This window comes from Rhamphochromis longiceps, linkage group LG11 (genome assembly GCF_057381845.1).
Source record: "Rhamphochromis longiceps isolate RC_006_pf linkage group LG11, R_longiceps_female_GT1.1, whole genome shotgun sequence".
Lineage (NCBI taxonomy): Eukaryota > Metazoa > Chordata > Actinopteri > Cichliformes > Cichlidae > Rhamphochromis > Rhamphochromis longiceps.
The window spans coordinates 27752733-27769702 of record NC_140567.1 but is presented as its reverse complement, the minus strand read 5'-3'; the positions used below and the strand labels follow the sequence as shown (position 1 = coordinate 27769702).

General features: G+C 40.1%; 1 protein-coding gene and 1 long non-coding RNA gene across 2 annotated transcripts; one reads left to right on the top strand and one right to left on the bottom strand.

Moving 5' to 3' along the window:
• Positions 1 to 2: 2 nt before the first annotated feature.
• LOC146659424 (glycoprotein endo-alpha-1,2-mannosidase-like protein) lies at positions 3 to 10502 on the bottom strand. The gene is made up of 4 exons (XM_085421873.1): positions 9977 to 10502; positions 8600 to 8709; positions 1746 to 1822; positions 3 to 1367 (listed from the first exon to the last, which is right to left on the bottom strand). Exons 1-4 carry the CDS (start codon positions 10485 to 10487, stop codon positions 731 to 733), a joined length of 1335 nt encoding a protein of 444 aa, XP_085277999.1. The 5' UTR covers positions 10488 to 10502; the 3' UTR covers positions 3 to 730.
• Positions 10503 to 11383: 881 nt separating this feature from the next.
• On the top strand, positions 11384 to 14276 carry LOC146659423 (uncharacterized). The gene is made up of 2 exons (XR_014913797.1): positions 11384 to 11985; positions 13722 to 14276. It is a non-coding gene; the product is annotated as an uncharacterized LOC146659423 (long non-coding RNA).
• The last annotated feature ends 2694 nt before the right edge of the window (positions 14277 to 16970 follow it).

Genomic DNA, 16970 nt, shown 5'->3' with positions numbered 1-16970 from the left:
GATTGGAAATGAGGATATCAGGGTGACTCTCAGTTTGGAGGCAAGGTTAGAGAGGCGATGGTGGATGTGCTGGACGAAGGATGCTGAAGATTGATGCTTTCAGGCAGGAGGACGTGCAGATGGTTGGCGTGACAGAGGAAGATGTTAGAGATAGAGTGAAATGGATGCAGGGGATCTGCTGTGAGAAACTGTCATGTTCTGTGTTTTTACAAGTTGAGCTAACATGCTATAATGTTCCAAATTTACCTTTACAAATTATGATGTTGTGTGACAGTGACAAGTTGTAAAACACCACATCATCCCCATTTTAAAAAGCTCTCTGAACCTGGGTAAAGGGTCAAATTGTATGTTATGGATAAATGAAAACTACAGTGTCTTCAGTTCTATTATTTCACCATATAAAGGGGCATGAGATGGTGGCTTACTGTATTTAGAAATACAATAAATTATCGGGCAGACATTTCAACGTACCAATTGTGTGGGGGAGATTAGAGATTAGAGACAGACCCACAGAGCATTTTACAAGTCTGGGTTTTTGATACGCTTTGTATCCTATCTTTGAATTTGCACACACATCTATAGGACCTCTCGCATCCAGCATGTTTAAAAAAGGTAACAGCATGTCCTTCTGCACTCAAAACTATATCAATCAATCGCTCTCTTGCCTCCTCTTTCATGTGTGCACACACTTCCACTACAGCGTGCCGTTTCAAGTCAGTTTGATGAAAGCTCACATGAGCCACTGCTCCTTTTCTTTATTGAACTGCTCGGCCCAGCGGCGGGTCAGCTCCAGGTAGTGATCAGGCCCATGTGGCTGATAGTCCAAGTAAACCCGTGTCACAGTTTTTTTAGGCACAGCCCTTTCTATCTGCGTCCCCTCGTGCCATTCATTAAAAGATGTTATGGTGACAATCTCTGGGCGCACGTTGAGTGCCGCCTGCAGGGCTGTCTCGTAGTAACGTCCGTTCACCCTGTTGCGTGTGTTGTGGTTGTTCCATGGCCGAATGCTGGTGTCAATGTAACCAGGCCCCACGCTGGGGATAAAAAGGAGGTTGTTCCCATCGCAGAAAGCTTTGATGGCTTTCCAGTTCTGGTGAGAAGAGCCAAAGGAGAAGCCGTTGGAGGCAAAGTAAGTGTACATGCCATCGAAGCCGCCTGCCAGGATGTCGTGCTTATGACGCTCCTCCACAATCAGGGCTATAAAGACGGAGTCGTAAGCTGACCCACGCACGCTGTGGGAGCCAGTCGGTGTCAAAAACTCAGACCAGGACTCGGGTGGAGTTAGGTAGGAGTCATAAATGTAAAACAGAGGAAGACTCTTCCCTGTGCTGGTAGTGAACTTGTAGAACGCTCCGTGGTCGCCATACCTTAAAAAGAATATAATACAGAACATTTAACAACACAACAATAAACCCTACCACTGAGACAAAGAATAAAATATTGTATACCATTTCTTACTTAAACTGAATATCTTTTCAAGGTTTGGGACTTCTGAGTAAATCTCTGAAAGGTCCTCTTTTTCAGAGCAACCCCACATGTTAAAGTTAAAAGTTAAAATGGCTTTTGCTTGAAGAACTCATCCATAAGTCATGAAACTGGCTTTATATAAGCTGAAATGCACCCTAAAAGTATTTCAGTGTCGTAACTGCTGTTTTTCTTGCTATGCATGCAATCTTAATGGCTTTCTATTTGAGTTGACTCAGCGATGAAGCTCAGCGATGAAGCACAGCCAGACATGCACCCACCTGTCAATGATGTACTTGATGTTGTCATGCACACTCTGATCGTTTCGTCCTCTGTATGGTTGGATGTGGAATGCAACCTGGGAGATGATAAAGCAATATGCATGTTCATTTTCATTCATTATATAACTACATTATTAATTTATGTATCATTCAAGGTCAGCATTTACAGATGACCTCGAGAAGTATTGACTAAAAGTCAGGCGTTCCCAGGGGGAGATTCCTCATAGAAAGTTGACAAGAGTGACAGTAACTTCTCCTGGCTTGTAATCAATCAAAGTCTGACATGTTTCTAAGACAAAAATAATTCAATAAGGCCTCAGTCACACAAGAGGAAAAATAGGACCACAACCTCCATGCAACCAGGGAAAGGTGGTTGGCGAATGATTGGATTGATTTTTTTTTTTTTTTTTGCTATCTAGTTCAAAGTAGTTGGAGAGACGAACCATTAAGTGTTTTCAGAGAGAAACATGCATAAAACCTGAACTTACACTGTATTATTGTGTTACTTGCTTCTTATTTTTCCATCCATCCATCCATGAATCCATTCATTCTCTTATCTTCATCAGGGTATGATAATCTGATGATCTTGGTAAAATGCTTGTTGTTATTGAAAAGAACTAGCGGTGCCAGTTTGCTTATAACTGTATAAGCAATACATTTTCCACATTTCAGTCTGACCCAGTCTGTGGCTGACAGTGTTGCATTTAATGCATGGATTCCATGTCTGGTTCCAGTACACCACTACAGGTCAAGTGTGGATAGCAACATATTTGCAGCAGACAAAAGATTTGAGCTTTATCATCATTAATCACATTATTATCTCAATGAGATTGTTGCTGTTTTATCCCCGTTTTATCACTGTTTTGATGCACCAACATGGGTTTGAAGATGGTGACTGAGCGGTCTCAGACCTGGTCCCTATCTTTGAAGTAACCATATTAAAAACAAAGAGATCACAATTTGATTGGGCACGGATGCAACAATGTTGGTCACACCGCAATTACCAACCCCTGTTTTTGTAGTCAGATGGTATCACAGCTCATCAGACCTCTGAGCCCCTTTTCAGGAAAATGAGTCTCACGGTTATAATTCAGCAAAACATGTTAGTCATGCACCATTTTGACCTTGTGCAGCCCCAAAGCAATGCGTGGCATCAGGAGTCTGGTGCCTTTACCCTTGTACCTTATTACAGACTCACTGCAGTTTTCTAAAAACCCTTTAATAAGGCTATAACACTACGAAGGCTCACCAACACAAATGTTACCCACTTACACGGACATCAAAGCACCATGTTTCCTCACTGCTCCGTGTTCACGACAAAATGTGCTACACTATAATTGTTTTTCAGCCTGAGTGGTCTGCCTCTGGAGACTATTGTAACACTCACAGTTAATGCGTCTGTTAGAATTGGCCGTTTACAGTTCATGAACAAACGCAGCAGAGGAACAAGGGATATGAAGTGACATGTACACAAAAAGTGCTTAAGTTGAATATTTTAAGGTGCACCTGGAGAATTCAGTGACTTTGAATAATGCATGATCAAAGAGAAACACCACTTTTCCAGCACTGGACACTTGAGAGGAACAATGTGAAAGGAAAATGTCCTTTTTGAGATGATGGAAGCATCTAAAGGGATGTAGGCTGCCATTGAGTAAGCTAAACAAAGATGCCTTAGCCCACTTTACATGATCCAAGTCTTATCTTTGTTAAAAATCCAATGCTTGCAAAGCTCCACTAAAATATAGAATGGCATTTCACCTACTTGTTATTGGAAATAGATGTATTTTGTAGTTTTTCTGTAAGATCCATATTGTCGTTATGGAGTTAAGTGTAGAGTATTAACGAATTAATGGAGATGTGTTCTGGACGGTCGGGATGGATCCAAATAACTGGATCACTTCTGCTACTAATAATGATACTAAGTGCTTTTATGTACAAAAAAATGTCAATTTTAACAGTGTAAGAGGCACTTTGTTTTGCAAAAGAGTAATTTGAAAAGAGATTGAGGAAGGAAGGTCTTGGGCATATGAGTAAATCATATTCTAAAATCAATATTTATGAAGCTAACTCTCTGGCAGTAACAGTGAGAGAAAATGACGGAGACAATAAGATAGTACAGTAAGATAAAGCCACAAAAAAATCTATGAGATATTACAGCTCGTGAAGCTGCATGATTATAACATGATTATAACAGAGGAAAATAGATACTACATCAGAGTGCAGGCTACTAGAAAACTCATTTTCCCCAACGCGCTGGCTGATTACATTTTTGGTAATTTAGAAGTAAATGAGACATAGTCAACACATTTTAATACCTCATAAACATTGACAGTGCAGTCTGGAACAGCCCCGGTGTGATTTGTGCTGAGCAGAGTGAATTTAGTGGCATGTCATGCAGAAAGCGCAAAGGGAAGGATATGCACCAACACAAAAATATAGATTCAGACCTTTTCTGACAGTTAGATCAATTTAATATCACTTTCATTCTACAGTGAATGAAGTCGGTGGATATACACCGAGGTTGTACAGGTTTCATGTACGAAAAAATGTAGCTACTGAGTGCATCGGGAAATAAGGAAGTGTGGCTGATGCCATCATAGGGCACCCATGGGCCATATTCCCCTGTGTAGCTTCATGGCCTACTTAGGAGATAGAACTTTTGCACCCCCTCAGGGTGCAGATTGTTCACAGGCTCAAACTGAGTCATGGGACCCATGATGCACATATCCCCTCTGCTCTTTTTCTCCTACCTCCAGTTTCCAATAACCCCCCTACCCTGTCCCCACCAAGCCGCCCCCACCCTGCCCTGGGCAAAGGGACTATTTCAGCTCCACTTCGAGCTGAGGTCAAGCAGCAGCACTGCTGTGGAGGCTCATGTGATGTGCTCTCCAACATGAGCCATGTGTGGGTGTTACTGAGATGCTATTCAACTTATATAATAAAAAGTACATTGCTTTCTTTTGCAGCATTACCCGAAGAGGGGTCAGTGTGTTTTTAGCAATGTGGCGTGGGATCGCTACCAGGATGGAAGCTGGATTTGTTTTTAGTGAGCTTGCTCGTCTCCAGTTTCCATTCACCTTCAGTCTAACTTGTACATGTTCAATTAGGTCAAAAGCTGTATGCAATTCACTGTATTCCTCTTATCTAAACCTCCATCTATCGCTTTGGGTTCATATAAATGCGTTGTCAGCTCAGCATTACATCCTGCTGTCATGGAGACAGATCATGTCACTGGTCATTTGTAGCATTTTCCTTGTTTTTTTATTTTTATTGATAATTTTACTGCATGTTTAAATGTCTGAATGCAAACACTTCTTTGATTAAAAAAAGCATGTTTTTTCCAATAATTTCTTAATTTTAAAATGTATGTGTCATATTATTTTTCAGGCAAAAATGGTTCCAGCTTCTCTGATTTTACATTTTCTTTTTTGTTTATTCTTTGCTATTGAATACTTAAAGGTTATGAGTAAGTGTCCCCTAATGGGTTAGTCTGTCCATGAAAATCTTGGAAAGTTAATTTCATATTCATCAGTTACGAGTGCCAGACTCCTCCTCAGTTTGGAGGATTGCTGCTGCAACATGCAAGACAGCTCAGGTCAAGAAAGGACAAAGCTGGAAACCAAGGTACGTATCATAAATACTGATAGCTCATTACTCCTGGAGGTTCCTCCCTTTGTGATATTTTCTTTGTCTTTTTTTATGAATGTATTTTTCTGATATCATACAGTAGACTATCCAAGGTGGTGAGGACTCAAAACAAAACTGCTAATTCGCTCATGCATTTCTCAGATAAGCAAGCAGCCACTTTATGTGAGCTTCTTGTATCCTGATCTGATACATTTTTGGCTGCTGCCACTGCCCTCTGTGGGACCATCGATCCTCCTCACTTGGGCTTCCCTCCCACCTTTTGTCCGGCCTTTCAGTGGAAAAGAGCACAGAAATGTTTTAAGGTTGTTTTTCATCAGAGTTCCAAATGATCAGAGCCAAAGTTCTTTACCTTGTCAGCATTTTGCTAAACATTATGCAAGAGGATGCAATCCAAAGATAAATGTAGCTCTGTGCAGACATAACAGTTCAAGAAAAACAAAGAGAATTGGAAGAGGATGCTTGGAAAGACTCCACTCAACTCTGAATAATTTCATTCCAGCGCTTTCTGGAGACTGCTCTGATTGTGACCTTCTGCGCGTTTTCATTAAACACAAGGATAAGCAGCTCGTTCTTATTTCAGTAAGATACTCCAATATGCAGTTTGAAGAAAACGTGTCACAATCTGTTTTTCCTCACGTGCTTTTATGAAAATGCCATGCTTGCTGGGTGGATGATGACAATAAAGCGTGGCATTAAATTCTGTCTATTAGCTTCTCTACTGACAGCATTATGTGTAAAACCTCATCAACTCAGCCATGCATGTCTAATCCCTGCATTCTTGTCTTGCCCTTGTAGAGATGCATTATTTCGTTGCCTTCAACCAAACAGAAAAAACTCCCCAGTATGATATTAAATCTGACAGGCTAGCCCGACAACTCTTCTGCCTCTCATCGGAGTTGTTTATAGTGAGAATGAGGCCAGTTTGTGGCCGCATCTCTGCTGAAATCAAATTATGTTATCTGCACAACAGAATACAAACACCAGCATGATAATGACTTGTGTTGCAATACTGATTTGTAATTAACCTCGGTGATAACTTTTGCAAATTGTAAATACAACTTGTGAATAATGATTTTTGGTCTTGTGCATTAAAAGGTAAATATACTTCAAGAGGCTCACGGAAATATTATTACGTGTGTACATATTTGTCATTTTTAAACTATAAAATTTTTCAATTATAAAAATATTCGATTATAAATTACATATATTAAAAAAGAGCAACAAAATGTCATATTTAGAAGCTGATATTAGAAAATGTTCGGTAATTATTAAGATGATTAAATTAATGAATTAGATGTACAAATGCAGTGGTGTATTATTAATGGCACCTGCTTTAACATGGGAAAAGTCCTCAGATCTTGGCCCTTAAGTCATTTTTATTCTTCAAATTAGAGCATACAGACCTGAGAACTTTCTTAATTTATTTCTAGTTCCTTGTTCCGATCCACAGTGCTGCTGAAAATCCCGTACTGCTAGCACCTCACTCTTGTTCCCCTTCATTGTCTTTCTTCGCCCAATCCCTCCATTCGTATTTGGTAAGCATCTGACACGAATCATATCTGATTACAAGCAAACACTGGCTTTAATAAGCCTTCAATACAGTGCAGCAGGGGCACCAACACAGACTCAGCTATGTCCGCTGTCATTTTCCAACCTAATTGGCAATTGGTCATGTGGTTTTACCCACATTCTGCACCGCCTCCCACGGCTCTCCACCCCACTAATGTGTTCAAGAGTTCATTCAACAACTAATCCAGCGGCAACAGCAGCAGCTCTTTGACACATTTTATGCTTTAATGCTAGAGACGAAGTCACTGCAGCCGCAAGTATTCCGAGTCAAATCCTGAGTAGCAGTGAGCAGCTTTACAGGATGCAGCACAGCAAGTTGAGAAGGCCTTAGCACCCACAAATTCCACATATAACACTGGTTCGAGATTACTATCCTATGCAGTGTTAAGCTCTTCATATGCCTCCGTGAAAGACCAGTAATCCTTCTTTTGGTCCCGTGTCACTGAGGTTTTAGAAAGGGTAGTGGACAGAAATTCCAATTTTTTTCACATTTGAGCCTCAACTTTGGCTCTTGCAACAGTTCAAAATAAAAATAGCAAAATAAACAATCGCTGAGTTACTTTAGGTCTGTTTTGCTCATAGAAATCATCAATTGTAAAGACTTCTCTTTTGAACCCACAAAAGCCAACACAATGAGCCACTATGAAAGACTGTAAGCAAGCCTGCACATATTAATGACTGTCTACGTAGCACTTAATGTCATGTAGATAATTTTGGGTGTTTAATCCATACTGCAGAGTGAAACTCCACAGACACAATTCAATATGGCTCATTGTTCTCAGTGGAGTACTTCAGGGATCTGAGTTTGGTCCTCTTATGCAAATAATTCAAGTGTAGCGCATTCAGAACTAATACAAATGTGATAAAGTGTTGTGTAATTATGGACATATTCTGCCATATACACTTTGCAACCATCAGCTCAACTATTTCTAAGTGTAAATGACAGATATGAGGAATTCTTAAGATACTTTGGACACTGTTACAGCTGTTAGGAATTAGGAGAAGCCTAGCTGCTTCCATCTGGCCTAGATTCTATATCGTGGTGATTTGCTGTACATTAATCCATCAGCACAGTATCCATGCGTGTTGGGCAGTAGCTACTGTTGTGTAGTAGTACTAAATTGACACTATGCTTTCCTTTTGAGAGGCAGTATAGCCATATATATATATTCTTTTTGTTATAGTCTTTATCTAAACACAAATCTCTAGAGATGCATCTCCTGTATTTCTTAAAGGACATGCAGAATAGCTGCTGAGTGACAGAAATGACAAAGTCACTGGTTTGTTTTCCAGGAAGTTATAGTCCTAAAGTTAAAATGAATTTCACAAAATCTAATTTCTCTAACAGAGTTCAAAGCTACTGTAAACTCTGTTGTATTTCTATATGATCTGAGCTTACTTTAGTTATACTTTGGCAGTATTGTTATATAGTGTGCTATCTGATTTCCTTTTTATTGGTCTGTCTTTTAGAGTTTCAATGAAGGTCAATGAAGAGGAAAGAGAAAAAAAGTTAATGTTTAAAATAGATGATTCATCTAAGAAACATCTCTCTCTCACACACACACGCACACACACACACGCACACATGCACACACACACACACACACACACACGTAAAATGTGCTGACACTGCTTACCTTGAGGTTGTGTCTATATGCTGCATCCAGTACAGCTGGTACCAAATCCTCAGCAGGTTCCCCATTGTCATCAGCTACTCCAGGAGGATACCAGGACAGGACCAGAACACCTGGAGGGAGATAAGCACTTGATCAAAGATACGAATTAACACCTCAGAGCACCATCACCTTCTGATGGGAACATACAAACAAAATGTATATGAAGCTCTAACAATATTATTGTATGGATTGCTGAAATGATGCATCGATTTCAAGCTAACTGTGTTTATGTGCAGTTATTGTTGTCTTGGAGTAATGTTGCTTTCTCTGCGATCATCCTTTAGTGTCTCTTTGCGGTTCACAGCAATACAGTACATCTGCTGATCTATGGAGGACAGTCAATTTTTTAAATGAATATGTACTTGTCATTTTAGGACTATTTATTATGCCTTGTTTTAGTGGCAACAGTTTGAGTGTGTGACAGCTCATAAATTCATAAACTCACGCTGGCTGAAAAATGGTTTTCTATCAGCCACAGCAGTGCCTGGCAAGAGGTAGGAACTGGCACACTGTATATGCACTCACAACTAATTTATTAAACTCATGTCCACTTGCTGTGGAGCTGTGGAGACTATTAGATTACAATAGCCAAACATGTCTTTGTGTATCAAGAAGACGGCTACTGCTATTCATTTCAGTGGCAGGAAATCAGTCACCAAGTCAAGCAGATCTATTTACAGTTGAGTATGAGGTCTCTCATTAAATGGAAGGTTTTAATTAAGCAACTTTGAGCTGGACCTCCCATGATTCCCAGGTTTCAGGGTTAGATGACCTTCTCATCACTCAAGCCGGTGTACAGTAACCTACTGCACCGCAGGACAGACACATCAGGGCCTATCATGTGTTGGCTGCTGATGGCTGACACACTGCGCTGTTACTTGACACCAGGGAACAAACTTGTACTGAATTTAAGGGAGCCATACAAGTCTTTGATGAGACTGCAACACAACTATTATCAGTTCATGACATTTAAAAGAGACAAAGGTACTTGCAGAGATACTTTGGGGCTTGGTGATGCTTTAATACTAAAGTAGTATAAGGTTCAGTTTTAATATAGATAGCTAAACATCTTTAAAAACATTAGTTTGCTTCTGATGTACACCTCAATGAAGGATGAAAGCGCAGCAGCAGATATATGGGAACCAAGCATGTGGGGAGCTGTCCAGTATATGTGTGGTGCTGAAAAATGTGTCGAGCCCCTTCAGCTAAAGGGAGGCAGCTTTGTGCTTACAGAAGCCACATTTCTGTAAAGCTGCTGTGCACAAATAACAACACTCAGCTCTTTTTTGTGCGTCTCTCTAAGAATTTCAGGGTGCCGGTTTGCATTTTTTACAGTACCTGCTGCGGATGCTCCGATCTGCTCCATGTGGGACTCCAACACATCCGGATCCCGCGAGCTGTACGAATTGAGTTCGGGGTAGAAACTGGAGCCGATATCCTCGGGCGGCATGTGTTTCCCTCTCGGGTAGCTGGATGCGATCTTAGGGTCCCAGTGCGGGACTAGGATGTGATCCCAGTGAATGTATTTACCGTCCATATGTTGGTTGCCGTACCACATATAGTAGAAAATATGAACATCATAAAATATGGTCCCCTCGGGGCCGGTGTTAGACAACACGGCTTTGGCGTTGCTGCCAGGCGGACGGGCTTGACCCGGGGAAGCGGTCCCATCACGGGACACTGAGCGCCGGTCCATCTTTCCTCCGATCATCGGCAGGAGCTCCAAGCCCGGAGCCAAGTCCGAGAAACCGTCACTGGGCTTCAGGGTCCTCAGTCCCATCATGGTCCCAAAGATGAACAGCGTGAAAAGAAACAGAGCTATGCACGCTTTCCTCCTCAGTCGTGCCATGGTTGGCTAGAGTGGCAGGAGCTGCATACGGCACGGACGGAACCAAGAGCGCAAATTAAACCTGCGTCCTGCTTCTGCGGCCAGATGGAGTTCACCACAAACTACGAACTACTCTCCGAAGTGTTTCTCGTCGCATCGGCTAAAAGACGAGTCTACATGATTGCACTCAAACCAGGGAGGACTACCCTACGTAGTTGATTAAGGAATTTTTAACTTTCTTCTGTTCCGCATTTCGATGAGCTGCGGATTTTTTTTTTTTTATCACTGCAACGCGGATCTATACCTCTAAGATAAGCCCGAGCTACAATTTTTTTGTTTTAAATGCCACAGGCCAGTTATTCCTAACTTAAGACTCTCCTCTCATATTTCTTTTCCACGCTGTCACTCACTAAGACGCTTCACCGCTCCCGTGGACCGCCCCCGCCCATCAGCTGCTCCATCCACCTGACTTCCGACAAAAAACGGTGTCTAAACGCAGGGGTGATGCTCTCTGTTGGTCATGCCCGGAGAGGCTTTAAAGCCTCCGTGCTTGGTTGGCTGGTGTTTCCTTATGGATGCCAAAGAGGCGGGACCCTTCTCGTTCACCGTTTCTAAAGTTTACTCAAAAAGAAAAGACTAAAAAGCAACATGGTTATACCCGTTATATAGCCTACTGTTCTTATCAACAGGTCTGAGGCCACAAGACTATGACTCATCTCTTAAAGGTGACATTAACTACTATTTTCTCATAAAGTTGTTTTCACAGTTAAACCTAAGGTAGGCTATTAGATTTTTATTTATTTTAGTCGGCACTTTGTACTGAGACTTATACTGACATCTAGCGGTCATTTTATAGAACACTTTGTGTTGTGCTAAAAAGTGATTTCTTATGTTTGTTTGTTGTTGTTGTTATATCGAATACCTACGGTGGCTGGGAAGTGCAAATCGCAACAAATTAAAAAACCGCAACAAATAAAAAACAAACCACAACAAATTACAAAAAGCCCACAACAAATTACAAAAAGCCCACAACAAATTACAAAAAGCCCACAACAAAATACAAAAAGCCCACAACAAATTACAAAAAGCCCACAACAAATTACAAAAAGCCCACAACAAATTAAAAATCCTTGACGGAAAGGGATTGTCTGAAATACCGGAAGTGACACAAGCGTGATGTCATGAGAGGGGGCGTGGTCAGGGTTTTTGGTTGAGGCGCCACATTTCTGGGCCGAACAAAGCGCTAGCGAAAGAGCGAAAGTACACGGATAACACCAGCTATGGTTCGTACTTGCTGTGCGGTCGGTTGTAAAGTTAGATCGCACGGCCGGCAAGGGAATAAGGTTGAAAATGGTTTATCTTTTCATTCTTTCCCCACCTGGAAGCAACATGAGGCAGCTCATGTATCGGATGTTACCAAACGAATGCGTCTAGTCTGGATAGCAGCTGTGAGACGAGCTGATATCCAGTTCTCTTCCATCTCCAAATATCTGTTGGTGCTCCAGACATTTTCATTCCCGTAAGTTATAGATATGTTCATATCACTCTTTATCCGGTCTTTAAGTCTGACGTCACTAGCATGGGCTCAAACGCTGCTGCAGGTCCATAAATCACAGGATCACTGTGGCATTACTGAGAGTTGAAAAACTGTCTAAAGTCTTTCATCTGTAATAAAATTATCAGCGTTCTGCTCTACCATGTGTAACAATTGAGTTTAACATCCAGGCATCCATGAAAACGAAACGGAATATATGACATTTAACAGAGTTAGAAATTAGCAGGAAGTTAGCTCGCTAGCTTCCATCTAAATGAGGGATTTTGGAAACAAATTCAAACGTACAACTCTGCTATCACTTCCAACATAAATGAAGACAGAAAACTAAACAGCAGTGACGTTTGTAGGGCACTGTGAGTAAAATGCGTTTGATTTCCTCCCGAACATTCAAATTAGTGCAATCATAAATTCATTCATGAGGTGCAAATTAGAGTGAGAACACGTGGAGGCTCTGGCTACGTTCACACTGCACGCGAAAACGCATCAAATCCGACTTTTTTGACCGTATGCGACCCATATCCAATCATGGTATGACGGTGTAAAAACAGCACAAATCCGATATTTTCAAATCCGATCTGGGTCACTTTCGTATGTGGTACTTAATCCGATACATATCTGATGTTTTAGGAAGCAACTGCTGTTTGAATGGTCATGACGCATTAAATCCGTCTTTTATTTCACTGACACAAAACATATGCCAATTATCAGCGCTGGAGAAGACATTGAGAACACATGAGCGCTTCGTGTGCATCCCGTGCAGATGTTAGTGAAACTGTTGGGAAGATAACGTGAACATTTTATTTGTACTGTATAATCTGCAGATTCTGACATAAATCTGCAACTATCCTTTGAAGCACCGCTCCTCTCTAAAACAACAATAAGGATCATTATTAGGCCATATGTAAATAACAAAATAACTTAAAGCAAAATTGGACAACGTAAAGTCTGAAACAAGTCTTTATATTAAGGGCCATCAGTCAAACAATGCTGTTTGGTCTAAACAGAGCGCGTTGTGTGTGACGTCTTCTTTTGCGCATGCGGGCCACTTTGAGGGTTCACAAAGGACTGCGTTTGCTGTCACATTTTATTTGTAGTGTGAACAAGCAGACACAAAATCAGATTTAAATAAAATAAAAAAAAAATCGGAATTGAGCATTAAGACCTGCAGTGTGAACGTAGCCATAGTGAGTTCAGTGCATTGATGTGACATTGTCCTGAAGGATTTAGTTATTCTCAATGGTTAAAGAAATTGCAATTATTTATTCATATTTATTATAAATAATCCTAATTATATATCTTGCTTCCATGTTTGTGTCCTGTGTCACAAAAAATAAATTTTTTACTATAATACATTGATTAATGACCTGCAGAATCTCCTTATCATATTACGTGTCCATAATTGTCACCTAAAGTCAAACTTTATGCTTTCTCCATCTTGAAAGTGATGACATCCTTGCATTACATACTTTAGGTTCATTTTCTGAAGGCAGGTTTCTGAAAGAGAACAGGCAGATTTGGAATATAACATGCAGCGTTCTATAGATGGATACATAAAAAAATGGAAAATTACATGTATGTGCTAACTTTCTAAATACTTTGTTACATTTATGATAAAATGGATTTGAAAGTAGATAAAACAAATTTATGTCGGCCTTGGCTCATTAGAGTCCTTGTCTTTAAATTAACTTTGTATGTTTCAGGTACTGCACTCTCAAAGACTGAATGAACCAGCATTGGGTCATTGTGAGCATCACAGGGAAGGTTGAAGCCGCCCACTGCACCTGTATGGCCGGAGTCCTGGAGACCTGCATCCATGGCGCTGCTCTTCTGTTTAATGTAGAAGCAACAGTGCAGATCTGTGGCACAAGGACTGTTACAGATGAACCTGCATACTGGGGTTTTCTGGGTAATATGACCAAGATACAGCCAGAGGTTGGCCATAAGATGGACTTCTCCTCTTCAGCTGACCAAAAACTGCTCTCAATCAAAACATAAACAGACCATCTGTAGTGACAGGTAAAAGGAGCCGTCCTCAAAAAAGAAAAATCCCACCTGCTACTGTGGAGGAGTTGTCACTGCTATTGGAATCTTTGCTGGAACACAGTAAAGCTGTGGGTTGTGGGAATGACCCATAATGTTTTATATAAGGGTCTAGATTTATGCCTGAAGTGCACTGCCGTGTAAATAATTTGCATTTACTGAATATGTACTGACTGAGTACCACTGTTCAAAAGTTGAATAAAGAAACAAACTAAGTTTTGCTCTTTTTTTTATTTTATTAAAGCCACCTTACAGAACATCACATCAGTTACAATGTAGAATCCATGTCATAGTTTATAAAGGACAAAATGTTTACACAAAATCATGACAGCATTTACACGATATCACCCACTACTAACGTTACTTTATTTACTATCAATTACTTCAATTTATGTTCTGAAAAATTACCGCTATTTATACAGCACAAGACTAAAGAATATTTAACAGGAGCAAGTTTCATTTTCCCCTGGTTTTACTACCACACTGTTCACCAAAACGGCAGCAAACCTTCACCATCTTATCCAGAAGGGTCACCTCTTCACCCTCACATGGAAGAAATCTGATTGGCATGGTGGTATGTTTGAAGCAGGTCCCTTGTGTAGCGCTGGAACTCAGTCACGATGTTTCATCCATTTCATAGGCTGGTTTGCTGCAATAATGCCAAATAATTAGTAACTCTATAAATAGAAGGTAGTTCTGCAAAATCACTCAGTAGGATGTTTTTTTCTAATTTTCTATGACCTCAGAGTGCATCGAAAATAAAACTAATAGGCTATAAAGATATGAACATATTTAGAACTTACCGGAATGAAAATGTCTGGAGCACCAACAGATATTTGGAGATGGAAGAGAACTGGATATCAGCTCGTCTCACAGCTGCTATCCAGGCTAGACGCCTTCGTTTGGTAACATCCGATACATGAGCTGCCTCATGTTGCTTCCAGGTGGGGAAAGAATGAAAAGATAAACCATTTTCAACCTTATTCCCTTGCCGGTCGTGCGATCTAACTTTACAACCGACCGCACAGCAAGTACGAACCATAGCTGGTGTTATCCGTGTACTTTCGCTCTTTCGCTAGCGCTTTGTTCGGCCCAGAAATGTGGCGCCTCAACCAAAAACCCTGACCACGCCCCCTCTCGTGACATCACGCTTGTGTCACTTCCGGTATTTCAGACAATCCCTTTCCGTCAAGGATTTTTAATTTGTTGTGGGCTTTTTGTATTTTGTTGTGGGCTTTTTGTAATTTGTTGTGGGCTTTTTGTATTTTGTTGTGGGCTTTTTGTAATTTGTTGTGGGCTTTTTGTAATTTGTTGTGGGCTTTTTGTATTTTGTTGTGGGCTTTTTGTATTTTGTTGTGGGCTTTTTGTAATTTGTTGTGGGCTTTTTGTAATTTGTTGTGGGCTTTTTGTATTTTGTTGTGGGCTTTTTGTAATTTGTTGTGGGCTTTTTGTAATTTGTTGTGGGCTTTTTGTATTTTGTTGTGGGCTTTTTGTATTTTGTTGTGGGCTTTTTGTAATTTGTTGGGGGCTTTTTGTATTTTGTTGTGGGCTTTTTGTAATTTGTTGTGGGCTTTTTGTAATTTGTTGTGGGCTTTTTGTATTTTGTTGTGGGCTTTTTGTAATTTGTTGTGGGCTTTTTGTATTTTGTTGTGGTTTGTTTTTTATTTGTTGCGGTTTTTTAATTTGTTGCGATTTGCACTTCCCAGCCACCGTAAATACCTTTATTTATATTGACAAATAGACTGTCGTAAATAGGATTTATGAAGGACTGATCTCTCAAGAAAAAGACATCTGTAATTCCAGTGAGATTAGTCTTTCACTCTTTCTTTATTTTCTTTTTACAGGATAAATAAAGGATAAAACAGTCAAAAAGATTCATGGCTTTTACCTTGTGATAGGAATGTTCTTCCTACCTCAAAAAGACTTGCTATCATTCACGAGAGGTATGTTGGACTTTCTTTTTTTTGGACAAATTATAGACTAACACGTTGTTAATAACAGTTTGAATTCCCGCAGTCATTTTCTGGCAAATACCGGAAATCCGTTTTTGGCAGACGAGAAATAGCAAAAAAGTATGTTTTGATGTGCTTGTAAAAGACGGATAGGGAACTCATTACATAAATGTGGCTTGTTTTCCATTTTTTAAATTAATAATGTAAGTAGTATAACAGTATTAGCTGTTGTTGTTGTTGTGTAGAGCTTCTTTTTTTGGGGGGGGGGGGGATTGTAAATAAACCTTGTCGCAAATATAATAAAGCGCCTCCTGTCGTCAGAACAAGGTATCTTTGCGCTCTGTTAGGCTTTTGGCATTCAGCTATATTGTCCAAAAGCAGTGTCTTTCGGTCATGCTATTAGGTAGCACTTACGGCTCTCTCACCCCACTATTGGAAGTTCTGACGTCCTGACACTTTATTAGATTGTTTTCTTTGCACAAGAACTCCAACATGAAGTGGCAATAAAAATATTCACGGCCTCTGTGATCATTAGCCAAACCTCTGTAAAGATAAATGTAGTCAGTTAGTGAACTAGTTAGTAAATTATGCAAAAACATACAACTCGTGCCTTCGACTTATACCACTAAAAACACATTTTTCAAACGAAATTACAAAACTAAAAGTAAAAACTAAAATAAATACTAAAATACTGTTGATTTTAAAAAAAAAAAGAAAAAAAGAAAATAAAGAAAATAAACGTAACCACTGATTAATCATTTTCTTCTCTTTCTTTCTTTGAGCATGAAGTGCAGCTTCCATATTAAATTAAAATATATTATCCTGGGGCCACAAACACGCGTTTTGTGGGTCCACAAGAGGTCGTTGTGGTAATTGTGATAAACTGGGAGCCACAGCCTCCTCTCAGTCATCAATCACATATTTCCATTTCAACAAATAAGTAAGTAAAATACAACA